The sequence below is a fragment of the Oncorhynchus gorbuscha genome, linkage group LG10 (assembly GCF_021184085.1).
Source record: "Oncorhynchus gorbuscha isolate QuinsamMale2020 ecotype Even-year linkage group LG10, OgorEven_v1.0, whole genome shotgun sequence".
In the NCBI taxonomy this organism is placed as follows: domain Eukaryota; kingdom Metazoa; phylum Chordata; class Actinopteri; order Salmoniformes; family Salmonidae; genus Oncorhynchus; species Oncorhynchus gorbuscha.
Genome location: NC_060182.1, coordinates 37,374,932 through 37,402,580, shown reverse-complemented (window position 1 = coordinate 37,402,580; position 27,649 = coordinate 37,374,932). Strand labels below are relative to the sequence as shown.

At 40.9% G+C, this 27,649-nt stretch overlaps 1 protein-coding gene across 2 annotated transcripts; it reads right to left on the bottom strand.

Annotated features, from left to right (window-relative positions):
* Positions 1 to 639: 639 nt before the first annotated feature.
* Positions 640 to 25,114, bottom strand: c1qtnf12 (C1q and TNF related 12). 2 transcript variants are annotated; one of them, XM_046365907.1, is made up of 8 exons: positions 23,868 to 25,114; positions 12,634 to 12,738; positions 12,119 to 12,230; positions 11,604 to 11,791; positions 10,449 to 10,557; positions 10,121 to 10,214; positions 3,964 to 4,042; positions 640 to 2,008 (listed from the first exon to the last, which is right to left on the bottom strand). In XM_046365907.1, the coding sequence occupies exons 1-8, from the start codon at positions 24,039 to 24,041 to the stop codon at positions 1,910 to 1,912; spliced, it is 960 nt and encodes a 319-aa protein (XP_046221863.1). In that variant the 5' UTR covers positions 24,042 to 25,114; the 3' UTR covers positions 640 to 1,909. The 2 variants fall into 2 exon arrangements, with proteins under 2 accessions (XP_046221863.1, XP_046221861.1); XM_046365905.1 differs by having other exon boundaries at positions 11,604 to 11,794; positions 23,868 to 25,113.
* Between the last annotated feature and the right edge of the window lie 2,535 nt (positions 25,115 to 27,649).

Sequence of the window (27,649 nt, the reverse complement as noted above, 5' to 3'; positions counted from 1 at the left end):
ATCCTCTCTGTAAAATGCATTGATTATTGATACTTTTAGTCTTCTCCAATATACACTGAGTGTACAAAACTTTAGGAACACCTGCTCTTTCCATGACATAGACTGACCAGGTGAATCCTATGATCCTTTATTGATCTCACTTGTTAAATTCACTTCAATCAGTGTCGATGAAGGGGGAGGAGACGGGTTAAAGAAGGATTTTGAAGCCTAGAGACAACCGAGACATGGAATGTGTATGTGTGCCATTCAGATGGTGAATGGGCAAGACAAAATATTTAAGTGCCTTTGAACGGGGTACGGTAGTAGGTGCCAGGCGAACTGGTTTGAGTGTGTCAGGAACTGTAACACCGCTGGGGGTTTTTCACTCTCAACAGTTTCCTGTGTGTATCTAGAATGGTCCACCACCCAAAGGACATCCAGCCAACTTGACACAACTGTACAGAGCATTGGAGTCAACATGCCTCCCCCCCATCCCTGTGGAACGCTTTAGGCACATTGTAGAGTCCATCCTCCTGGTGAATTGAGGTGGTTCTGGGGGCCAAACGGGATGCAACTCAATATCTGGAAGATCTTTACACTCAGTGTAAATGTCAAGCTTGTTTCAGCACTAACGTGTATTTAGTAAAGACAGAAATGACATAATATTTGACCATAGTTTAATTTTGATCTCATTACAATATATCATACTGTATTAGTTATTAAAAAGTAAATCAGTATAAGATAATGGTACTCCAATCTGTGCTAGTCTTGAAACTTTATATAACCTGTAAATGAATCCCTAGGGTGAGAAAAGATATGAATATCCATTTGTGGTTACAGTTGAACATAAACTCCATGTATGTCCAAATTCAATTCTTAACCATGTGTATTAATTAAATATTATAATAATTTACAGAAAAGTTAATCAACTACATGGCGGAAAAAAAACGTACAGATATACACAACACAAATATTATATGTGAGTATTTTCTAATTGAATAGATAACATGATCAGTCTCTTTTGCTGAAACAACTGGCATTTTATAAAACAATATTTAACATCTTTTCTGCTTGACCATGGCAGTTATATAATTTGGCATAAGCATAACTTGGAAACACTGTATATTAAATACATCGGTATAAAACAGAATGGCCAACACACTCGCATTTAATTTAAACGCTCTAACCAAATTGGTTAGTTTGGATTTGAATCCCACAAAATAGTTCCAGACAGAAACTAATCTCTGTTAACCCAGAAGTAAAATGTTGTGTAAATCTGGTCAGCTGCGTGGTTAACTTTTGTGTTCATACGTGTTAGAAATTGAGAGTTACAGCAAAAATGAAGTCTCCACCCTCACAAAAGGAAACTCTCAGCCAAAGCCCCCCCCCCCCCCTCTGATCCATGTGGGCACACGCACGAAGCACTCGAGGCGAAACAGTTTAAGCACCGCCTTCGCCCAATCCTGATAAGTCCAAATAACCAGTGACGAAACCCCCAAAACCGGAACTAATGTTGCTCTCATGCATCTCGTACAATGCATCTGAGCATCTTTGCATCATCCAGTGTATATACACACTCACAGGTCTATGTACTGTACTTACTTACTGCCATACAAATGAATAGATTGACATGAAAACCTTTCAAATAAAAACATTTCATTGAGTGATTTGAAGTCTTGTCTATTAGGATTTGTCTGTTGGAATGTACTTAATGTCTTTCTTGGCCCAAGGGAGTGCTTGCTTTCATGGTGTCTGTGGAGAGACACAGTCCTAAAGCTTTCAAAACGGTCCTTTCTCCTCCATGGATGGTGATAGGCCAGTAGCGTCTGTTAGTAGTCCAATTAGATACAGATGCCTTGCGTGGCCAGGGCCCTGGTGTCCAATGGGAAGAGGTAAGGTATACCCCCAGCTCCAAGGCCAGGACGTAAGGCTATACACCCAGCAACATGCCCATGAAGTCAGAGCCATTCTGTATTATGATGGATGCCCCAGCTCCATTGTCCACAAATATTGAGGTGTACTGTCCAACCTGAGGAGATACAATAACATTTTAAATGCAAGAATATGATTACTATTTGTTTTGTTATAGTGATAATACAACTCATTATACAGTCGTGGACAAAAGGTTTGAGAATTACACAAATATTAATTTTCAAAGTCTGCTGCCTCAGTTTGTATTATAGCAATTTGCATATACTCCAGAATTTTATGAAGAGTGATCAGATGAATTGCAATTAATTGCAAAGTCCCTCTTTGCCATGCAAATGAACTGAATCACAAAAAAACATTTCCACTGCATTTCAGCCCTGCCACAAAAGGCCCTGCCACAAAAGGACCAGCTGGAACAAACTCCCTCACGACGCCAGGACAGCGGAGTCAATCACCACCTTCCGGAGACACCTGAAACCCCACCTCTTTAAGGAATACCTAGGATAGGTTAAGTAATCCCTCTCACCCCACCCCCCCTAAGTTTTAGATGCACTATTGTTAAGTGACTGTCCCACTGGATGTCATAAGGTGAATGCACCAATTTGTAAGTCGCTCTGGATAAGAGCGTCTGCTAAATGACTTAAATGTAAATGTAATGTAAATGTAAATCATGTCAGTGATTCTCTTGTTAACACAGGTGTGAGTGTTGACGAGGACAAGGCTGGAGATCACTCTGTCATGCTGATTGAGTTCGAATAACAGACTGGAAGCTTCAAAAGGAGGTGGTGCTTGGAATCATTGTTCTTCCTCTGTCAACCATGGTTGCCTGCAAGGAAACACGTGTCGTCATCATTGCTTTGCACAAAAAGGGCTTCACAGGCAAGGATATTGCTGCCAGTAAGATTTCACCTAAATCAACCATTTATCGGATCATCAGAACTTCAAGGAGAGCGGTTCAATTGTTGTGAAGAAGGCTTCAGGGAGCCCAAGAAAGTCCAGCAAGTGCCAGGACCATCTCCTAAAGTTGATTCAGCTGCGGGATCAGGGCACCTTCAGTACAAAGCTTGCTCAGGAATGCCAGCAGGCAGGTGTGAGTGCATCTGCTCGCACAGTAAGGCAAAGACTTTTGGAGGATGGCCTGGTGTCAAGAAGGGCAGCAAAGAAGCCACTTCTCTCCAGGAAAAACATCAAGGACAGACTGATATTCTGCAAAAAGTACAGGGATTGGACTGCTGGGGACTGGGGTAAAGTCATTTTCTCTGATGAATCCTCTTTCCGGTTGTTTGGGGCATCCGGAAAAAAGCTTGTCCGGAGAAGAAAAGGTGAGCGCTACCATCAGTCCTGTGTCATGCCAACAGTAAAGCATCCTGAGACCATTCATGTGTGGGGTTGCTTCTCAGCAAAGGGAGTGGGCTCACTCACAATTTTGCCTAAGAACACAGCCATGAATAAAGAATGGTACCAACAAATCCTCTGATAGAAACTTCTCCCAACCATCCAGGAACAGTTTGGTGATGAGCTCGGGGAACAAAACATGGTTATTTAGGGTCCATGGCCAGGAAACTCCCCAGACCTTAATCCCATTGAAAACTTGTGGTCAATCCTCAAGAGACGGGTAGATAAACAAAAACCCACAAATTCTGACAAACTCCAAGCATTGATTATGCAATAATGGACTGCCATCAGTCAGAATGTGGTCCAGAAGTTAATTGACAGCATGCCAGGACGGAGTGCAGAGGTCTTGAAAAAGAAGGGTAAACACTGCAAATATTGACTCTTGGCATCAACTTCATGTAATTGTCAATAAAAGCGTTTGACACTTATGAAATGCTTGTAAATATACTTCAGTATTCCATAGTAACATCTGACAAAAATATCTAAAGACACTGAAGCAGTAAACTTTGTGGAAATTAATATTTGTGTCATTCTCAAAACTTTTGGCCATGACTGTACAATAGTAATTATACTTCTCAACCCTTCTTAAAGGCTTTATATTCAGCTCAACCCTACTGGAGAACCTAAATGGTGAGCGTGGTTTGATAAATATAAGCCTACCTGTAGCTCTAGTAACCCTTGCACATTCACTGTGAAGATCTTGCTGTTACTTTCCAATCCAACAATCATCTCTAATGACCTGCAATGACGAAGAAAACAAAAAATGATTGACAATTAATCATCATCTTTTTTTCCTGAACTTTATATTTGTTCTAAATAACTTTATTTAATCTATACACATCTAACAGGTTCTGAAACGAAATCATCTAATTGCATGATACTTCATGCAAAATATGTTTTTGTACACATTAAATAAACATGCCATTGCTTCATTTTGAGTCTTGAATCATCATAATCATTACAGTGAGTCTTTAATGAAGCCTGCAGTGCAGAGAGTAATATGTAATAGAGTAGGCGTGGAGTCTAGTCGTTACAACTCTTGCTGAGACCACTGGCTCCTGTTTCGTGGAAAACGCAACATTTTTATGGTGAATCAATCATGTTTGTCTTCACTTTAACTGCCATCGCAATGAGCCTCATAGCACATTCTCTGCATTTTCATGTGTGGGAGAGCGAGACAGGCTGGAGGCATAGGGGTGGAAAGGCAAAAAAGAATGAGCCCACTTTTTCGGATAACAATATTATTTATACATTTCTTTCATAATACCAGGTTGTGAAGCAAGGTTGTTGGCCTGTATATATGGAGGAAATCTTGGGTACTGTTCATTTCAACATTTCAGATTTTGCTTACTTTATATAAACAAAAAAAGGCCAAAGTATGTGAACAACAGTTCTCATATCACCGAAAATGGGTGTGTAATATTCTGGTATTTACAAATGAGTGTGTAAAATTCATCCTTCACACATCCCAAAAAGGGCATTTCTCTATTCAGGGTCATATTCAATCGGCAACCAATTTTTAAAAAAATAGGACTGAAACAGGGAGGGACAACCTGAACCTTTCCAATATGAAATGTTCCTTTTCTTCATTGCAAAATGTTTTGCTATGATGATAAATGACCCTGGCCTGTGGTGTTGGAAGCAGCAGCAAGGTTTCTCAGGTGTCAAAGGTGAGTCTAAAATGATTTTGGAGGCGAAAGGGACCAGGGGAAGAAGTGAGAGGACATTTCATTTATTAAAGCTGTGCTTCACTTTTACACAGGAAATGCCTAACTTGTTCCACAAAACACATAACAAACAACTTGTTTAACAGCTCATAAAACTGGGATTAAACTCTGATTATCACGCATGGATTCAATGACTGCTGTCAATATAGAGCCTCAAGAACACGACAAGAAAGGCTGGCCTGGCAGACAATAGAATGGATTAGCTAACTCTTTTGGGGGTAAAGCAAAAATAGTTTTGGTATTGTTTTGTTTTTACTACACTCCAAGTATGTTGCAAAAGCCAGAACAAATCAGAACCATATGGTCATATGTTGAAAACGTTTGGAGTGGGATGACTAGATATTGAAGGCATTTTCAATCAGGATCTCAGCGATCACTGCCTCATTGCCTGTATCCGGTATGGGTCCGCGGTCAAACGACCACCCGTCATCACTGTCAAACGCTCCCTAAAAACACTTCTGCGAGCAGGCCTTTCTAATCGACCTGGCCCGGTTATCCTGGAAGGATATTGACCTCATCCCGTCAGTCGAGAATGCCTGGTCGTTCTTTAAAAGTAATTTCCTCACCATCTTAAATAAGCATCCCCCTTTCAAAAACTCCCTGGCCAACAGCCCCCCCACACAGCTACTTGCCCGAGCCTCCCCAGCTTTCCTTCACCCAAATCCAGATAGCAGATGTTCTGAAAGAGCTGCTAAACCTGGACCCGTACAAATCAGCTGGGCCAGACAATCTGGACCCTCTCTTTCTAAAACTATCCGCCGCCATTGTTGCAACCCCTATTTACCAGTCTGTTCAAACTCTCTTTCCTATCATCCGAGATCCCTAAAGATCCCTAAAGATTAGAAAGCTGCCGCGGTCATCACCCTCTTCAAAGGGGGTGACACCCTAGACCTAAACTGTTACAGACCTATATCCATCCTGCACTGATTCTCTAAAGTCTTCGAAAGCCAAGTTAATAAACAGATCACTGACCATTTTGAATCCCATTTTGAATCCCACCGTACCTTCTCCGCTGTGCAATCGGTTTTCCGAGCTGGTCACGGGTGCACCTCAGCCACGGGCTCAAGGTACTAAACGATATCATAACTGCCATCGACAAAAGACAGTACTTTGCAGCCGTCTTCATCGACCTGGCCAAGGCTTTCGACTCTGTCAATCACCGTATTCTTATCGGCAGACTCAATAGCCTTAGTTTCTCAAATGTCTACCTCGCCTGGTTCACCAACTACTTCGCAGACAGAGTTCAGTGTGTCAAACCGGACCTCTGGCAGTCTCTATGGGGGTACCGCAGGGTTCAATTCTCGGGCCAACTCTTTTCTCTGTATATATCAATGATGTCGCTTTTGCTGCGGGTGATTCCCTGATCCACCTCTACGCAGACGACACCATTGTATACATCTGGCCCAACAAGCTTCAATGCCATACAAAACTCCTTCCGTGGCCTCCAACTGCTCTTAAACGCTAGTAAAACCAAATGCATCGTTTTCAACCGTTCGCTGCCCGCACCCTCCCACCCAACTAGCATCACTACCCTGGACAGTTCTGACCTAGAATATGTGGACAACTACAAATACCTAGTTGTCTGGCTAGACTGTAAACTCTCCTTCCAGAATCATATTAAACATCTCCAATAAAAAATCCAATCTAGAATCAGCTTTCTATTTCGCAACGAAGTCTCCTTCACTCATGCCGCCAAACTTACCCTAGTAAAACTGACTAACTTACCGATCCTCGACTTCGGCGATGTCATCTACAATATAGCTTCCAATAATCTAGTTTTTTTTGTTGTTTAGTTTATTTTATTTTTACAGGGACAGTGCACATTAATCAACGTTTCAGTAAAAGTGCCGGTTTTAGCCAGCCGGGTAATTTTCAACCTCAGTCCCTAGGCAGGTTATTAAAAACAATTACAATATAGACAATAGCACCATAGAACAAGCAAGACATAGCAACATAGGACAAGCAAGACATAGCATACAGACAGAGCAACATAGAACAAAAAGCAGCAAAACAAAATTCATAAAAGCAACAAAGTGTTTCCACACCTCACAAGCTACAGACAACAGGCAACATGGAAAGCGACAACACACAGCTAGGGACCATGTTCACAAATCTGATTGACCTTTAGCCAGGTCTTCAAGCATTTTGTGAAAGTGTGATATGTGGTGCAGTTATGTGTGTCTGATGGCAGTGTATTCCAGACATGGGAATCTACTCAGCAAACTGGATGCAGTCTATCACAGTGCCATCTTTTTGTTACCAAATCACCTTATACCACCCACCACTGCGACCTCTAGTCGGCTGGCCCTCGCTACATATTCGTCACCAGACCCACAGGCTCCAGGTCATCTATAAGTCTATGCTAGGTAAAGCTCTGCCTTATCTCAGCTCACTGGTCACGATAACAACATCCACCCGTAGCACACACTCCAGCAGGTATATCTCACTGGTCATCCCCAAAGCCAACACCTCCTTTGGCCGCCTTTCCTTCCAGTTCTCTGCTGCTAGTGACTGGAACGAATTGCAAAAATCGCTGAATCTGGAGACTTATATTTCCCTCTCTAACTTTAAACATCAGCTATTTGAGCAGCTAACTGATCGCTGCAGCTGTACATAGTCCATCTGTATATAGCCCACCCAATCTACCTACCTCATCCCCATATTGTTTTTATTTACTTTTCTGCTCTTTTGCACACCAGTATCTCTACTTGCACATCATCATCTGCTAATTTATCACTGTGTTAATCTGCTAAATTGTAATTACTTTGCTACTATGGCCTATTTATTGCCTACCTCCTCACGCCATTTGCACACACTGTATATAGACTTTATTTTTTATTGTGTTATTGACTGTACGCTTGTTTATTCCATTTGTTGCTGTGTTGTTGTTTGTGTCACACTGCTTTGCTTTATCTTGGCCAGGTCGCAGTTGTAAATGAGAACTTGTTCTCAACTAGCTTACCTGGTTAAATAAAGGTGAAATAAATCCAATTTAAAAGACTTTATCATACTGATTTGTTGATAGACGATCAATAGACTGAGACGGTAACACTTCACTGTAGGTGTCCTTATGAATGCATTCATAAAGCCTTTACAACAGCTATATAGCACATACCATTTGTCATAAGCTTCCATAAGTAGTTCTAAATAGTTATGAGTAACGGCATAAGCTGTAATTAAACTATTTTTAATGGGTGTTGGAGATGACTGTTCATCCTGTTGTCATATACTCTGTCAACTGTTAATAACAATTGCTTTTACACCATCTGTATGACAACTTATGTCATATGTTATTGCATGCTACATAGGAGTCTAAATACCATGTGATATAACAGGGTGTTATGTCAATTACCAACCTCTGTGTACCAGTATTACAAATCACGGAATGATCGATGTCATAACATGTCATCTGCCCTTAATACAATGTGCAAAGACACCATAAGTAAAGTGACATTAATTTGAAGTCTTTGACAATGAGCGGCAGGGTAGCTTAGTGGTTAGAGCGTTGGACTAGTAACCGGAAGGTTGCAAGTTCAAATCCCAGGGCTGACAAGGTACAAATCTGTCATTCTGCCCCTGAACAGGCAGTTAACCCACTGTTCCTAGGCCATCATTGAAAATAAGAATTTGTTCTTAACTGACTTGCCTAGTTAAATAGAAATAAATACACTGGTCTGAGCTGTAAAAAATGGACCATGTCCTGGATTTAAAAAATATAAAGCACAACATGCAAAAATTTCAAAGACTTTACTGAGTTGCAGTTCATATAAGGAAATCAGTCAATTCAAATAAATGTGTTAGGCCCTAATCTATGGATTTCACATGACTGGGAATACAGATATACATCTGTTGGTCACAGGTATATTAGAAAAAAACATAAGAGGCGTGGATCAGAAAACCAGAAAATCAGAAAATAATGCACTATGTGTGTGAAACGTTGTTTCATTTAAACTTTAGATCACTGGTTACTTTATGTTCTGAACTGTTGTCACTTTTGGTAATATTGTTATATTGATGGCGTTGGGTTAACATAAGTTAATGTAAGCACTGTGGTGGTTGTTACTGGTAATGTTAGTGTGGGTTCTGTCTCTGTGATTTTCTTGATTATTTAATTTGGTACAAAGAAATTTCCCCCACTGAAAGGCAAGGTTCAATAGCCACGGTTCGCAGCTGACGGACGGCTTTAGCTATCTAGCTAACGTTAGCTATCTGCTAGCACTAGCCAGTTAACTTCACTAGCTACAGGTGGAATAAATTTAAAAAACATACTCTTTGTCACGTTACACATTTACATCCTATTTTAATTGCACAATTACCTTTTCATCTTAACAACTCTTATTTAACTCAACCTAACTGGGTCATTATTATTCAGATGGTTTACGGTCACAAATCCTGTTGTACCCCAGCAACCTTGATTTTGTTGTAAAATTCTATTTGATTCCATTTTGTTTAAAAATGTTTGTGGGTTGTTGTTTTTTTTGCAAGTTGATGGCAATTATAATGTGTCCTTTTTTACATCTGGACATGGTCTAATTGGTTCAACTCGGAGCTGTTCATTGTCTCGTTGTCAACATAAAGAAAATCTTAAGTACACATGTGCTCCCATTTGCCCATGTTTGTTGGAGATCCTTTGAATTGTAAAGTTTTGTGATAGTTTCAACTCATCCTGTGGTATAAGCACACTCATAACTGTTTTATAACCCTTCAAATTAATGTCATATGATAGGGTCATGACATCATTCATTCCAGGAAATGTAATAATGTGACACAAGAGGTTGGTAAATGACATAACACCCTGCTCTAACACATGGTATGTAGACTCTTGTGTAGCATGTAACAACATAATGCATAAGGTGTCATGTGGACTGTTTCATTACAGTTGACATTAGAGCATATGACAACAGGGTGAACAGTTATCTGTAACACCCATCAAAACAAGTTGAATTACATCTTATGCCGTTACTCGTAACTATTTAAAGCTACTTACGACTTACGGCTTATGACAAATGTTACATTGTGCTATATAGCTGTGATAAAGCCTTTATGAATTCATTCCAAAGGTGTTGCTGACTGAGACTGATGGCACTCACGTATATCGATGACACAGGGATTCGATGCAGACCAGCACTCGCACATTGTCCCTGGCTCTCAGCTGACTCTTACTCCTCTTCACCTCATTGTGGTCTTCAGGGAGAAAACAGAGTTCATCTGAGGTCAGACATTATCCAGCTCAGAAACACCTCTCTGAATAAAAGGCCACAGAGTCCTCTGAAAATATATCATATTTTAGCAAAATATCTGTAGAAATGGGGGCCTCATTCATTGTCTGGATATTGAATTCCAACTTCCAAATCAATATATTTCCCAAGATGATTCCCTGTTAATTAGATTTCCTTATTGTAGAGAGGCATTCCCTACCGATATGAACATTAGCAGAGAACTGGTAGATCCCTGTGACGGGAGCCGTGAATCGCCCTGTGGACTGGTCCATTCCTGTCCCTCTGAGGAAGGCACCTTTAGCAAGAGGCTGGAAGGAGAAATACAATGTGACATGCGGAATGGAGTTATACAATGAGTGACAGATGTAAAACTTGGTATTTTCTATCTCGAATTTGGGCTCAATTGCTTTCTATACGTCTGCCAAAGTGAACACCGGAGAAATCAAATCTGAACTTTTCCAACTGACATTTCATAAACTTGGTATATGTCTACTCTTAAAGGACCAATCAGCAGTTGAAACAATAACAAAGCGCATCCCTGCCACTGTTTTGGTAAAATGCTGAGGGATGGGGCTGGAGAAATGTAACCACTCTCAAATTCATAGACAGAGCTATGGATACAAGGACTGACCATCCATGGTATCAAAGTTATAGTTTTAACCATGTTTTGAGGCTATACAGTGTTTGTTTACATTTACTTTGTTAACAAACATTGGAGTAAAACAAGCTTATATTTTGGGGTCTGATGGGGCATGACAGTTAAACTAAGCTCATGAGAACCGTATAAGATATATTCTTCAAGAATCAATGGGTATATATATCATTAATAAATCCAAAAATGTATGTGGCAACTGCTGATTGCTCCTTTAATAACCTCCCTCCTCAGAATGTCCCTGGGCATAGTTCTTCCACTACAGCATGCTAATTTAAACAGTGTATAAATTTGTCCTCTCCACACCATATTCCAAGTCACAGACAGAGTGCCTTTTGTATGCCGAGACCAGAAAGTGATGTGGAGCGTTGCATTTTTTGACCAAGGAGCCAGTCTGAGCTCCAGCCTGGTACTGCTTTGTCAGACTGTAGGGATGTGGTGATCCTTAAGGATTCCTGGCATCATTCTTATACATCATTGCTGGTTCAATCATCAAACCCAATATTCAAACACGGCTAACAGAAAGAAAATAGAAAGATAGAAACCTGATTGTGAATATTAATATGGGCTTGATGTTGTGTACTGAATGATTAAGAGTAAGACAAGATGATCCAAAAGATGTTCAAGGGGGGGGGGGTGACCAAATACTTCACAAACGTCTACATCCTTTACAAACGTGTCGATTGTTCCTCCAAAACGTACCGTCTGAAAGTTCTGTAACTCCATCAGTGTCTTCTTGTCAATAACCACAGGTCCTTTGAGTTTACAGTGGAAGGCTTCCTCTATCCGCCTGTAAGAGGTCATTCCTTCCAGGGCGATGTGGGCCGTGGGTATCTGACTAGGACTGGTACTGGTCTGCCTGTCCACTGCAGCAGTTCTCCTCTCTGTAGCTTCTGATTAAAACACAGACGGAATATGAGATCATCTCAACTAGAAAGATGACAAGAATATGGACTTGACTTTAAACTTTAGGAAAAACGTTCTCTGGCACTACAGTACACCAATAGAGTAGTGAGCTTGCTGACCCAATATCTACCGTAGATGGTCAGGTACTAATGAAATACGTCCGCCTTCACTGAGACAATGATCCATCAGTAGTAACAGTGCCGTCCCCAATGTCTTGAAATCAATGAGTCCTCTTATACACAGCGAAGGACCAGATCAGACTTTATCACATGTGTCTTTATATGCCATTTTAGGACTTTATATGATGTCACCTTTTATCATCTTTTTGAACTCCTGGAGGAGGACTTCCTGGGTGACCTCTGCCCCGGGGGATCCAGGTGGTCCCTGGGGGCCTGGGGGGCCAGGAGGACCTGGTGGCCCGGGCTGACAGAGACCAGGAAATAATAACACATTACATAATAATATAGGATCATATGAATAAGAAGATAATCTGCTGTACAGCAGTGGAGGCTGCTGAGGGGAGGAAGGCTCATAATAATGGCTGGAAGGGAGTCAATGGAATGGTATCAAACACATCAAACATGTGGTTTCCATGTGATTGATACCATTCCATTGACTCCATTCCAGCCATTATTATGAGCCGGCCTCCACTCAACAGCCTCCACTGCTGTGAACACGATTTGAAACAGAAATTTGTTTCAATATTCAAACAACCAATATTCTACTTATGTATCGTACTAGATGCTTCGTGACCAATGTAATGAACGAACCAGTGCTTGATGAGCTAGCTTCTTTGAACCACTACTGAAGCCATTGTGATATTTACCAGTGGCCTTTTGCGTTTGCGGCACTTCCCAGGGAAGTTGCCTACAGGTCGTTTCACAAAGTCCATCCATGATCCCAGGGGATCCACTCTCTGGTTGTCAGGATTCTATGGGATACACGAGACAGAGAAACCCATGAGACATTTTTCATTCAACATCAAACCACTTCAGAGGTCTGATTTTGCAACGAAGACAGGCCTACTATGAATCAATGATGCCACAAGGAGAGACAGGTGTACCTACATAAACCTGGCTGATTGATGGTGAGCATTAAACAAGTGCCCAGTGAAATAAAGTGTGATTTAAGGGTTTTGCCAGAATGTACTTACAATCACACTAGTTCCAGACTGTTCTTATTCCTCAATCAAAACGGCTCTTTAAGGAGAACAGTGCTAATTGCAAGATTCATCAGATATTTCAGTCTGGAATCATTTCGCCCACCGGCACACAATGCAAAGTATTGTAACTATGTAACTGAATCCAATGAGTCATAATTTCTGCTTACCCTCCATTGGAAAATCTTGCCTTAAGATACTATTAAATGGTGCCAGACATCAAGGCAGGTCACACTGTTAAGTGAACTCTCTTTCTTTCTTTCTTTCTCTCTCTCCATGTCTCCTTGCCGATCTACTGCCATTCCAGAGAGAGGGAAGAAGGCTTTTTGTGTTGTATCTTTCACTTTGCCAATTATGTTCAGTCACTTTTTCTTTCCAAGACTTTCCCTGTTTTTTCTCAGGTGCCACGTCAATCCTTAATTGCCTAATAGGGTCAGAGGAAAATAAACAAGACTTCTGAAGTGATTTTTTTCAACACAAATATTTCAATAAGCATACCGTGCATTCAGGACTCCCTGAAAAATGACTCTATCCATAGGATATTTTAGTGACCAATTAGCCTACGACAATATTTCTAAACATCCAACAAAACTTTCACCTATACCTAGCTGCAAACATACCAGCAATGAAACTTTTTTTTTTTTTTGCCACACATTTGAAAATGTAAGCTATAACAGGAAGGAAATGACCGAAACGACCCTGATGAACACAATAATAGATATGGAGGCACACTATAAAAAGTCAACAGAGGCTGTTGAAGACGTGCATGGACGTACATGAATTCTAAGCGGAAACTCCCTCATGCTAGTGGTGATGATTGTAGACCTTTGATTGGCATGCAGGGATTCTGGATGTGTGGTGATGTTGAAGAAAAACACCCTCGCATATCTCATTTATCAAAAATGAAAGACCTCTGCCACCAAATAATTCTAACCCTAACCCATCCTGGCTGACGTTATTTCATTTGGGTGAAAAGTGATGCTGTGTGAATTCCAATAACCACAAAATGCCTTGAATCCTCCCCAAGCAAAGGCCTTCTTCCTCCTCCCCAAACATCAAGTGACTGTGGTGGAGATAGAAGAGGAGATTAGGACGAGCCATGGAGGTGAGCTGTCTGAAATTGTATTTATTTAGGTTTGGCAGGAGGACACGGATCACTTATCTGCAAAACTAACATGCCCCCTTTTCTTGACAGAAAGAGAGACTCACCTCTTCTTCTGTTCAAAAGCAACAAAGTAAACCCTTGTTTGTCTTGTCTTCAATATACTGGAATAAAAAAAAGGTTTTATATTTTGGGTTTGTTTTTCTCTCCGTCTTCTCTAGTCTCTCTTTTCTTGTGACGGCAGACAAAATAAACAAGTTAAGTAACCCAGTGCCTTGTGCTTGTTAGACGTCTGTGGGTTTTTGTTGTGTTTTCGAAGCCTGGAGACAGATAAATGGCAGACCGATTTTGTCAAGCCAAAGATACTGTTACTGCATAATCCACCACATCTTTTCCATAACACTGCAACACTGCCCGGGCCATTTAATTGGTTATACTGAACCTTTTTTTCTCCTTTCTACAGCTCATGCTGCATAGGAATTATCTCTAATTATACCTCTCACTTTCATACCGACCTTAAAAGCTCATAGGAAAAATTATTTGCGTTTGAGACACCGAAAGAATCTGAAAGAGCTGCCTTGCAACTCTATTCCTAAACCCCACGTTTGATTTAAACACCGACAATAATCGCTGAGGACCCTCTCTGGCAAACTCTGTTTGATTTAAGTGATGCACACTGAACATTGACAGCGGGTGAAACGCAAAACAAGGACCTTAACGCTACGCCTGGCGGTTCATCCTGCAAGTCTCAAAATAACTGCACCTCTCCTCTCACATTGATGTCATACATAGATCATCGTACTGTATGTCAGATGTTTTTAGACCACCTCAAGTCAGCCCACACATGCAACTTATAATTATATATGCTGCCGTAGCTATTCCCCACATAATAATAGCACTGCCAGGACAGGAGGCCTCTCTTTCTGCTTGTTATCGTCTTGTATTGTTAGCACGCGCATGTGTAATTAAACGCGTAAAACCGTGCCCTAAAGGATTTTCGATATTTTAGGAAGTTGGCCTGTAACCAAGGTAATTATAACTGTTATTCGAACTGCAAAATGGAGCAAATCACTTTTTTTTTTACACTTTTATACCGCGTGTAGTAACACAACATATTATGAGAATTGCTATTTGGTGTCAGGAGTGCATCCATCAGACATTAAGTCATGAGGATTTTTAGATCTGTTCAAGTCTTTTGTCTTTCTAGTATGGACACACATTCCTCGCTTTCATTGATCGCACTGTACGTCACTCGGCATAATATTTTTGCTACCATGACATCCAATAGTGATAGATGGTGGCGCTTCCCACAGCTGGCAAGAAATGATGATTCAATGCACCTCAGTCAAACTATCTTCAATATTCCCCAGATGAAGGACTGAGTCCATACACAGAGAAATTAAAATCCCTCCGCATGACGAAATAGAAAAGCTGTCAGTTACTGTATGTTCAATGCAGTTCCTATTGAGTTGTGGCGCAAATTAAACAATGTTCTCACTCACATACCTTCATATCAGCGCGTACAGCACATGAACAAAGTGAACAGGATAGATACAGGTATCAATCTGAACTTCCCTTTGATCCCGGCTGTTGTATGAGTGCCATCCAATGGCCGTGTCTTTCAACAGCTGTGAGAGCACACCACTCCAGTGGTGATTTGGAAAATGTGTCAGACATTCTTAAGGTGTTAAACTAAAAAGGTATTCCTAAGAACATCAAACACTGTTTGTCTGGCTCATCGGTGGGGGCTTTATTCATACTGAAGGGATGGTGTATATTGCTACATGCCCCGATCCTTATAGCGCAATGAACTTTACTTACAAATATGTGACCACTATATATGATGAACATCCCAGTTTGTATGCATGATGTACAATATCGTGACACTTTTGCAACACTATGTTGTTGAACATTGCATGTAAGGTTGCAAATATGTAATAGCCTACCTACAATGTATGCGATTCCCCAATTTAATTATTGCTTCATTATATCCATGATCATTCAGGAAACAGTTGTGATGAATAATCCCTTTATTAAAGTGACTAGTGTTCCATTATTAAAGTGACTAGTGTTCCATTATTAAAGGGACTAGTGTTCTATTATTAAAGTGGCCAGTCATTTCAAGTCTATGCATATGCTGCCCTATATACATAGACTTGAAGGCACTGGCCACTTTAATAATGTTTACACATTTTTGCTTTACTCATCTCATATGTATATACTATATTCTATTCTACTTTATTTAGTCTTTGCCACTCCGACATTGCTCATCCTAATATTTATATATTCCCTAATTCCATTCTTTTACTTTTAGGTTGTGTGTATTGTGTGTATTGTTGTGTACTGTTAGATTATTACTGCGAAACACAAGCATTTCGCTACACCCGCAATAACATCTGCTAAACACATGTATGTGACAAACAACAATTGATTTGATTTGTGTGTTTGTGATGTAGCTTGGTGAAATTAGGTAGAATTTTTATTTGAAGCAATGAAAGGGAGGGAAATATGTCCCTGGGGCAGCATGCCATCAAAAACACTTTGTACGTTCCAAATGACCAGAGCTGGTCAAAAGTAGTACACTATGTAGGGAATAGGGTGCCATATGGCCTTGGATCCTGATTAAAAGTAGTACACTATGTAGGGAATAGGGTGTCATTTGGAATTCAGCCACAGACATAACTGTTAAAACTTGTCTCTTTGGCTGCAATAGATCCTCAACCAGAACAGCACTCCACATAGCAGGTAGTTTCTGAATCCTTAAGAATGAGAAAGAAGCATCGCCGCCGCCTCTGTAGACATAACGGTATAGCACATAACTCTTAGCTTGTTCTAATTTAAATGTCCTTATTAACTTGTTACTAAGTATCCATAATTTACTGCTTAAAATGCACCAACTAGTACAGACAAAAAAAATACCTACACCGTGCAAACAATATCTTGTAATGTTAACTGACTAGTCCGTGACAAAGCTCTTAAAATAAAATGTTTGGAATGGACTCGTGTTTTTATCCTACTGTTTGTACCAACCAAATGTAAATGTGAGAGCAGGGTGCACCAGACACACCAACAAATAAGCTTGTAAGATTATGTCTAATGTATGTTTTGTGAACAGGTACATATTTAGTTTGACGTGGGACAGGATGATGTAGAGGCGTCCCTAAATCCCTTGTTTTTATATCGTTATAGTCCTTTTGCAGTCATCCATGCATGCGTTTAGGAGGCTAACTAAGGGAGGGCCTATCGCATCCTGGGAGGCAGGGATCCCCAGGCTACAGTAGGGCTGGGCTAGGGGGAACCCACATGCTTCCCCACCGTCACGCATCCACCCGTTCCCCCCTAATGAGCATCCAATCCACCGCAGTTCTCCCCCGATGCACCTCATAGACAAGAGGATTTACCACCACAACACTAAATATGGTTAGACGTGCAACCCGCGCAACTGGTGCACCCTGCACGCAGCGCTGCACTTTAACTTTGTAGAGATGTCACATAAAAGTTGTTGAGGATATGAGAAAAGTGGCGGCCTTTGCATATTAACCACGTGAAACGTAGACACCATTTTCATCTCTAGAGTGCTATCAAATGATCAAATGACACGACTGTAAAGGATCGAGCCCGTTTCAAGTCACAGTATTTGTGGGTATGCTGCACGTACACATATTCCTATGGCGTAGCCGTCATATCATCTTTCTTTTCTTTCCACAAAACAACTGCTGCAATGTCAACATGTCGTAGATATTTATGCAAACATTGAATGTGCATTCCTTTCCAGTGAAGACATGTAAGAGCTACTAAAGCAATCAAATGTATTCATGAAACCTCCTAGGGAATAATAACTGTGCTTAAGTCCCAAAAAATCTGAAAAGAGTCTGATTGCTGACACACCTGCTTTGTGTTCAAATTATAGTCTTCAAATTGCTCAAATGGGGGCTATTTCCCCCTGTATCTGTGGTAGGTAAGAGGATCCATTAAAAATGTCTCTGGCTCCACTTCCATATCAAACTGAAAACTGAACCATTTTTCCAGACCTCGGTTTAAATACTATTTGATATACTTAATTTGTAGAGCACAAAGTTCTGAAAAACGTTTTGTGCTCGATTGAACTTGCAATGGAACTAATAGAGGATTCCCAAGCATACAAATCACGCCCACCAGGCACTCCAGACAGGGGAAAGCAAACACTCAAAGTATTTTCAAATATTTCAAATAGTATTTGATCCTGGGTCTGAGTTATGCTCCATGGTTTTATTCACTGTGGAATGCACCAGGTATATACTGTAGATACTCATGAGATCTTTTCTACTCTTATGTGCTCCATAGCCTCCATTTGTGGTTCCGCTCTACCACATAAGTGCAGAGTCCTCCGTTCTGTTAGGTTTAAGCATTTTTATTGTGTAAGTACTGTGCTCACTTACTTTATGAGGTATTAAAAACATGTTGTAAGTAGAAAAGCACAAAATATAAAAATGTAATTTATAGTATCTGAAAGGCAAATTTGAATAGATGCCAAATTCTCCCTGGCTTCAACACCAGTCAAATGTAGGTCTGATGTAAATATCACAGGAAAAAAAGAAATACATAACTCTTGCTACAAAACAACAATGGCTCTGAAAACGATTCAAGGATTGCCAACATTTTAACAATCATTTGCACGGCAGTAGGCGTAGACACCCTCATATTATTCTTTATTTTCAAGACTCCAGTCCAATGTGAATCTGAGGTAGAGGAACATGATCAGCACATGATACGTATCAGGCAAGATTAAGGGATTCCTATAAATCTGGCATCAATTAGAAGTTATTAAAATAAGAGGTCATCCAAATAAAACAGGACCTCTTTGCCTAATATGTATTTTTTAAAGTTTTATTTCCAGGGGAATATCGTCCTAACAGTTTATTTTACTTGTAGATTTTAGATTTAATGACAAAGGACTGCTTATTGTTATTATCGTTGTCTGTCAGGATTTCAATGAGTGCATAAATTGATCATACAATGTGTAACTAAACAATGGTCATTACGACATGTTATAAAAGTAATACTCTCACTATGGGACCCTTATTCTCACTGTTTCCAATCTTGTGGTTGGATATGGTGATGGGTAAGCTTAGTGGGCTATACTTCCTTTACCAGTGTGAGAGATGAGGTGTTTGTTTGTAACTTTTTACTACTTACCTAACTCTGTGTGTGTGTGTGTGTGTGTGTGTGTGTGTGTGTGTGTGTGTGTGTGTGTGTGTGTGTGTGTGTGTGTGTGTGTGTGTGTGTGTGTGTGTGTGTGTGTGTGTGTGTGTGTGTGTGTGTGTGTGTGTGTGTGTGTGTGTGTGTGTGTGCACCCATCGTGTCAGTGGGCCTAGTGTTTCCTATGGGTGACGGGTCCAGTCCCCTGTGTATGGGGCAATTCAAACGGTGCCACACACCCCTTCATTAATCATGGTGTTGGGATGAGAGAGGGGAAACTCAAGCCCTCCCCCAGGGCACTGATTAGCCATTACTCAACACGCTAGGTGTGATGTTTGATTTGACTGCCTCAACTACTGCCTTCACTGACCGAGCCCTTTGCTGCTCAACACGGACAGATTTCACTGCACTTTGGAAAGAAGTGACATACAAATGTATATATTGTTCACGCAGTTCTGCCCTCACAGTGTATTTACGGTGCTAGTCAGTGAAATCATGATAGAATGGACTGTGAGCCATTACCTATCTATGTTATTACTTTGAGACATGCCCAGAAAGAATGGGAGAAGAAAATACATGTGTAGTGCTGTCAGCGATTTTAGCAGACATAATGTTGATTTTGGTGCAAAGGAATTACTGCTTGGAACAAAAGGTTACTGCTTTGTATCATCTCACCAGATTTCACAAAGTGCACCACTCCACACCTCAATTGTGATCAATTTCAAATGGAAAATCTCTGATGGAATGTGGTCTGCTGCATCCTGCCAACAGCGCTCACTGGGGTTGGGCCAGATACGAAATGAATGCCATCACAAGAAGACTTTCCACTGCATGAGCAAAAAGAAAAACATGCAAATGTATAAACTGTTTGGCTTGTTAGAAGATACAAGCCGGTGTTCTCCTGCCAACATCACTTTAATAAGGAGGTTGTTTTCTCCAAAACATTACAGGTAGGGGAGAGTGGAGCAAGTTGAGCCAAAGGGGTTAATTGAGCCAAACATACACAAAATGAATAATTTGACCAAATACTTAGGAAGAGGTCAGAATTTCATAAAGTCTGTGAAGGAAGAAATCACATGGAAAAAGTGGTTAGAGCCCAAAAAAACTGATTTTCACCAAGTCAAATGCATGTATTGTGTTAGAGGTTTCATCTAAACCAATGTAGATAGTTTTAAGACTCTTCTATACATTCGACATAAGGTCCTAAACCTAGCATGACATTGTATTCTTGTAGCTGTGTATGCTAATATGGTATAAATGTTTGCCTTGGAATTAGTTGAGCCAATGGTCATGGATTATTTTGAGCCAATGGTTGAGCAGATGTAAGTGTTTTCTTCGCAGTTGTAATGCAAGGCATTATCGCTGGGATATGAGGTAACAACAGACCCTGTGTTAAAAGTGTTTTAAAAGTACAAAGTCTGTGTTAAGGTGTAAAGCCTGTGTAAAATGATTCAAAATATGAAGGGAAAAAAAGTGATTGTGGTGAATTGTGTTTGGGAAATAAAGATAGGCATGGTTTTAAAATGGTAGTAGTAATATTTCATTCAGTACAGAAATGTGTAGGCGGCTTAACTTACCCTGTCCCACAGCTCAACTTACCCCATACCCGGGGGAAGTTGTGCCAAGAGACCCCTTCTCTTGGACAAGCTATGTTTTCAAAAACTGTAATGAATTTGGATTATCTCCAGGGATACACCACATCCTGAAATATACGTAGATATCTTTGTTAGAAATAATGCTATATTTCCCTTGACTGAGTGAATGCAAAGGTGTGAGGATTAAGTGATAAAACTTGAACAAACTAAGATTCCATCATGAAATAAAGCTACCAAGCACTGCTTGCAGTTGGAATTGTAGACATTTGTTTTTTTACTGGATACTTTTTCATTGACCTTTGGATGATACAGCATTCCATTTTGCTGTGACATTGTCCATAATGAGCAGCCTGGCCTCAGAGCCAATACGAAATATAAGTGATCTATTTCTGAGCATCCCCAAGACATATGATACCTACTAATGGTCTAGTTACTTAAGACAGAAACTAATGTAGGGAGGTTGGTCAGAGAGATGGGTGGGCATAATCCGCAACACTCTAGCAATCCAAAGGCACACTCGAGCAATCCAAAGTTTGAATGTTTGAGTCGTGTCGGAGAAAACTGAACATTTTAGCTAACTCTTCAGTTAACCCTTATTCTAAAAGTAAATTCACCTAACCTTTGTTGTTTTACTTCTCCAAACATTTGTCATTTTAGTTCTCCTAATCTTTGTTCTTAGTTCCCCTAACCGCCAACGTAAATTCTCCCAGTAATTCTCCTTTGTTGTTACAGAGCAACAAGCAACCTGGTATCAGATAAAGATGTGCAATACTATATGTCCTCCAGGATGTATGATAAGTCACATGATTCAATTAATATGCTATTGTACGACCAGGTAAGATGTATGATACTATACGACCAATGATCCTACGACCAATATTGCATTCATTATGTAACCTAATTTAACGTCATTTATCATACTAAATGGAATTTCACAGATTTACGTACAGAATTAGAGAAATATCCCTAAAACCACGTTACAATAAGAAGTGCTCAATTTCTGTAGCCTTAATGAGTCTTATGTAGCCTAAATTAGTTGTGTTGCATTGTCTAACCTTCAACATCTACACTATTTAACCTTAGGTGTAAAGTCTAAACCCCAGGGTCCTCAACTAGAGGTGACAGTATTTGGCCGAGACACTATCTGCCATAACACAGGGTCTTAGGAGTGATTATGTCATTACCCTCAGATTGTGGGAGACAAGATGAAAAGAATGTAAGTGAGGGGGGCACAGGGGGCTAATCCTTGTCGAGGTGTCCTCTTTCAGGACCCTTTCTATGGGGCTTTGTGAGGGGCTTACACGGCACGCTGCCCCAGTTTTTCTGGGCCGCACCGCCCCTATCGGATGTCCCAGACACAGCGGAGTCAGACTGGCCCTGTGAATGACAGCATCAATGGGCTGGGAACAGTACTGCCAAAGCTCTTTAAATATCTGCCCACCTAACTTTCCCAGGAACTACATCATGGCAGTCTGCCTGTGGCCTGTTGCTGGACCATGGGGGGAGAGATGGAGGGGGGCGGAGGGGGGCTATGGAGACAGAGACACCCTGGGCTCGGGTTGGATAGATGGGAGAGAGAACTGAACAGATATATCCCAGTGGGGTGCAGAAATCCTCAGTCTTCAGCAACCTGGGGGTTGACACAAGGTCATCCTTCAGAGCCATCTGCTTTTACAGGGCAAACCAAGTCAAATAAACACAGCCAGATCACAATGAGACAGGCTAGGGCTGACTAATGTGTTCTTCTTCTCGAGAATACAGAAACAAATCCCCATTCTATCTATGGGAAATAAAAGTCATAGGCTAACAAACCAACAGGGCAGAGAGACAACCTGGTAGAGCTTGGACTGGGAGGAAGGGCTGGTATTGAGCGGATGGGGCAGTGAGGGTTGTTTGAGAATGCCAACACAATGGGTGGGCTCAAGGCAAAACAAATACCTCATTGGAAACTCCTGGAAATATGTAATACCAGCAATAAACCAATAAATAAGAATGTGAAAGGTCAAATGCTGTTTTTGGACAGGGAAACATAAATGAAAAGTAGATGTATGAATCAGTGGCAACGGAGCATTTTGTGTTTACCCGACTACCACATGGTGTATTTTCAACAGAAAACAACTTTTACTACACCTTTTTCATATTGTACTTTTGGTGTAAAAATACAAGTTTCTATCTGTATGCCAATTACTGTCCATATTTTATATTTCAATAAATACTATACTTTGGCTACACATTTAGAGAATTTAGACTAAACTGTCACATCTTCTTATCCCTAATTCACGTTGATTCAAACCCTCTTGAGCCCCGATTTGTCAATATACAATCCTTAAATCTGATAGGCTGGGAAATCGGTGTTAGCCCCCCATAGTGAGGACTAATTGGTGCATTGATCATCCCACATTCCACACATTCTTCAGGAAGTCATCCATTTAGGTTTGCACACATTTCAGACACAACTCACTTTCTCAGGCTTGACCCAGTAGGGCAAACCTGTTCTATGCGGTCTATTGCCACTACACCACTACACTCATTCTCTCTATAAAACACTTTGACATGAATTATACATTCATAAAGCCTGAATCATGTCCAGATAAATCTGTCAGAGCATGTTACCTGCCCATAGCCAGTCATTGCAATCCATAATTGAACAAGTTAATTATCAGCTCAAGTATACATCTCAGAATAGGCTCCAAGGTTAAGAGAATGCGATCAGATCATTTAGCAGGTTGTTTGTATGTAGGTAGCACTACCGCAATGTTATTTTCTATGAGGTTTGTACTTTGATATTCATAAGATAAGGTTATCAAAATCAAAAGTCACAATCCAAAACCGCTAATAAAGTTCATGACATATTCCACGTACTAATCATAAACATTCTTCTGATGTTCAGCACTCCTAGGATCAGACCAAATATACACATTTCGGGGCCATAAAGTTTGAAATACACCAGCAGATCGACAGAGCAAAGAGGTTGGTGCCGGTGACTTCAAAACCACATTTTTAGTCCGTTTCAAATCAAACATTACCTTGGTGCTCCCGCCGACCTCTTCGCTGTTGGAGAGGGTAGTGTTGTATGCCTCTGTGTGCTGTGGGGGGGTCTCCTGTGTCCTCTTCCTCTCCTTCTTGGCATCCACCCCTTCCAGCAGGACAAACTGGGTCCAGAACACCACAGCCAGCACGGCCAGCGGCCCACACCACATCTTCAACAAACACTAAATCAACCCAAAGATCCCTGAAACTTTGATCAACTGACCCAGTGGTCTGTCCAGACTGTCCAACGATTGGGAATAATAATGTTGTTGCCCGGTTACAAAAATGCAAGGACCCCAACCAAGATGATTGGACCTCAAACTGGAGGACTACAACAACACTGACTCCTGGTTTGGCTGCCTGCTGCTGCTCTCTTCCTGATGATCTTTGAGCCAGACAGCAGTGTGTTGCTGGAGCTGGAGCACAGCTAACTCTAGCCAGAAAGCCAGGCGGCTTACTCAACTATGAAATGTGGTCCCGGGGGAATGACAGATCGGCACAGATCTGACAGCAAATAAACCCATTAGTGAGATTTTTCACGCTTTCTGCTCTGTGGGGGGGGAGGAGGGGGATGCAGGGGGCAAAGGAGAGAGAGGCAGAGAGGAGGGGTGTTTGAAGCTGGGGGAGGGAGGGAACCCTTGGGTAGAAGTGGATGCTAGAGTTCTTTATCACCCTCTTTCTTGCTCTTTCTCTCACACTGAGCAATGGATCTTCCTCATAGCATTTCGATAGTTGGGTAAAGTGGAAGTCCCATAATAGTTGGGATTTTCTTCAGAGAATAGCGCTTGGCATTCAATCCCTCAGTCCTCCTCACACGTGCTTCCCTCAGGAGTAGACAGAGAGTGAAAAAAAGTCCACGGGAGTTGGAGATGGTCCAATTTTCTTAGCCTTTGAGAGTTTCCTTCTTCTTTTCTCCTTAAAGGGTATAAAATTGGTCCCCCGCAGAAGCAGATCCAGAGAGAAAACCTCAAAGTGGTGTTAAAAACACTTTGAGGGTTATTAGCAACACAGTCTCTGCTGTCCAGGACACCCAGCTGTACATAACTCACTACTGCTCATTCATCAACCCAGTCCGTCTGCTCTGGGGTGACAAAAACATGTGCAATTTCACCTCAGAGAGCCCTGTTTGTCTGCCTGTGTGTGTCAGTGTGTGTGGTAAGTCCCTGTTGCTTGCTTGCCTCGTTACACACTCTCACTCTCTCTCTCCTTCTCTGTTGCTCTCTGTGACTGAGCTTACAGGAGTGCTCACAGTGGAGTTTTATCGTCACTCTCCCTCCCTCTCTCTCTCCCTCTCTCTTCTTCCTTCCCCTAGCTGCCTCTATTTTTCTCATCAGTGAATTGGCAACCCCGCTGGCTTGTTCAGTCTCTGTTTTATCTCATAGATGAAATGCTTGACTCCTTTTTGGAAAACTGAGGAGGTTCTTTGGCAGACAAACTACAGTGTGTGTGCAGTGTGTGTGTGTAGCTCTGTGTTTGGATCCAAATCATATTTAGGAATTTATATACGTACCTTGTGTAATCTGTTGTTTGACAAATTGCCAAATCTGACTGTCCCATGTTGGTGGTGGTGGTGGTGGTGGTGGTGGGGGGGGTCTGGAATGTTCTGGAATGTATTGTTCCTCACTTACATTTGATTGTTACATAAACAAACACAGTATAAAAAGAGTAAGACATGGTTTATAGTAAATCTCTTGATGCTGATCCCTTTGTCAAAAAATGTATGTGGAGACCAGTTCAAATAAGGAATGATTCTCTTGAGAGCGATGTTAAATGTTTACAAAAGAAATGTATCTTTTTATGCCAAGAGCAGAATTTTTTACATTTCAAACAAATTCCTCTCATGCATGGGATCCACACATACCTGCTGTACATGCAGTAAAGCTAGAATCCTGAAATAATAACAAATCGGAAACACTACCTCAGTTTTGGTAAAAAGCTGATGGATGTGCCTGGAGAAATTTAACCACTCTCAAATTTGTAGGCAGGGGTATGGGTGCAAGGACTGACCATCCATGATCTCAAAATGATCGTTCTAACCATGTTTTGAGGTTATAGGCCTACAGTGTTTGTTTACATTTACATTGTTTACAAATATTGGAGTAAAATAAGCTTAAATGTTGGGTTCTGTTGTGGTACGGCAATTGAACTAAGCTCATGAGGCATTTATAAGTTATGTTCTTCAAGAATCAATGGGTATACAGTGAGCTACAAACTATTGGGACAGTAACACATTTTTTACTGCTTTGGCTCTGTACTCCAGCACTTTGGATTTGAAATGATACAATGATACTATGAGGTTAAAGTGCAGACTGCTTTAATTTGAGGGTAATTTCATCCATATCGAGTGAACCGTTTAGAAATTAAAGCATTTTTGTACATAGCCCCCCCCCCATTTTAGGGGACCAAAAGTATTGTGACAAATTCACTTATATGTGTATTTAAGTAGTAAAAAGTTAAGTATTTGGTCCTATATTGATAGCACGCAATGACTACATCACGCTTGTGACTACATTGGTTGCAAATTCAAATCCCCAAGCTGACAAAAAAGTACTGTAATTTCTAAACAGTTCACCTGATATGAATTCAATTAAAGCTGACATTCTGCACTTTAACCTCATACAGAGCCAAAACAACAACAAAACAATGTGTCACTGTCCCAATACTTTTGAAACGGACTGTATATCATTAAAGGTAGACTCAGCTAAATTATGTTGCCACAAGCAGCACAGCAAATATTGAGATGAGCGAGATGTGAGACGTCGCTCTCACATAGTCCCACACAGTATCTGAGCATGTGCATGGGTTAGCACCATGCTGTTCACAGCTTGGTAGCCAGGACACCAAAATAGTGGAGGAGTTGAGCTTCGCGCTTCAACGCTCTTAGTTGTTGCAGAAATGGACCCACTATGCTGTTTACTTTCTGTATCTATGTCATATCGCTGAGTCTACCTTTAATTTACAAGTCCAACAATGTATGTAGCATCTAAGGAGTCTAGCTGGGAACTGATCATGGTGTTTTATTGCTTGTTTAATATTTCCATATTTCTTCATTTCTTTCTTTTGATTTGGGGGGTTTGTGTGTATTGTTTTGTATTGTTAGGTATTACTGCACTGTTGGACCTAGGGATATAAGCATTTCGCAATAACATCTGCAAAATATGTTTACCCTACCAATACAAAAATAACAGTTCTCAGAATTTCTTATCAACCACTGAGACCCCAGTGGTCAAAGTCTGCCTAAATAAAATCTGCATAGCCTAGTTACAGTTACACACACTGTACTTTTGAGGTGATGATCTAGATGGAGCCTCATCACTTATGTTTTGTGTAGAAATATAACTTTTGTGCACAGTGCCACCCAGAGGTGAAGTTTAAAAAAGTGCACCAAACAACCGTACCTCTAAAATCAGTATCGTTGTCCTCCTAACTTGAGCATTACAGATTCATCGTAATCAAGCATTATTTACATGTGAAAATGTAATTGGGTGCATTACATTTTATTAGTGACCAACTTGCACATCCACAATGTGGCTTTAAATGTGACAATTAACAACTCCCCCGCTAGTGGTCAGTCTACTGTAGATTGGTGGTTTTCAAATGCCATCTTTGTAGACTGGGTAACGCTCGTTTTGCCTCGGCCGGTTTCCCTGATGCTCGGAGAATTATTTGTAGAATGGTCGTGAGTAAACTCAATACCCCAGGGCACCAAGCGATTCAAAAACGAACGCCCCCAATTTCATCAGGAAGGACGAAATCACAACCTGAGTGACAACAGAGA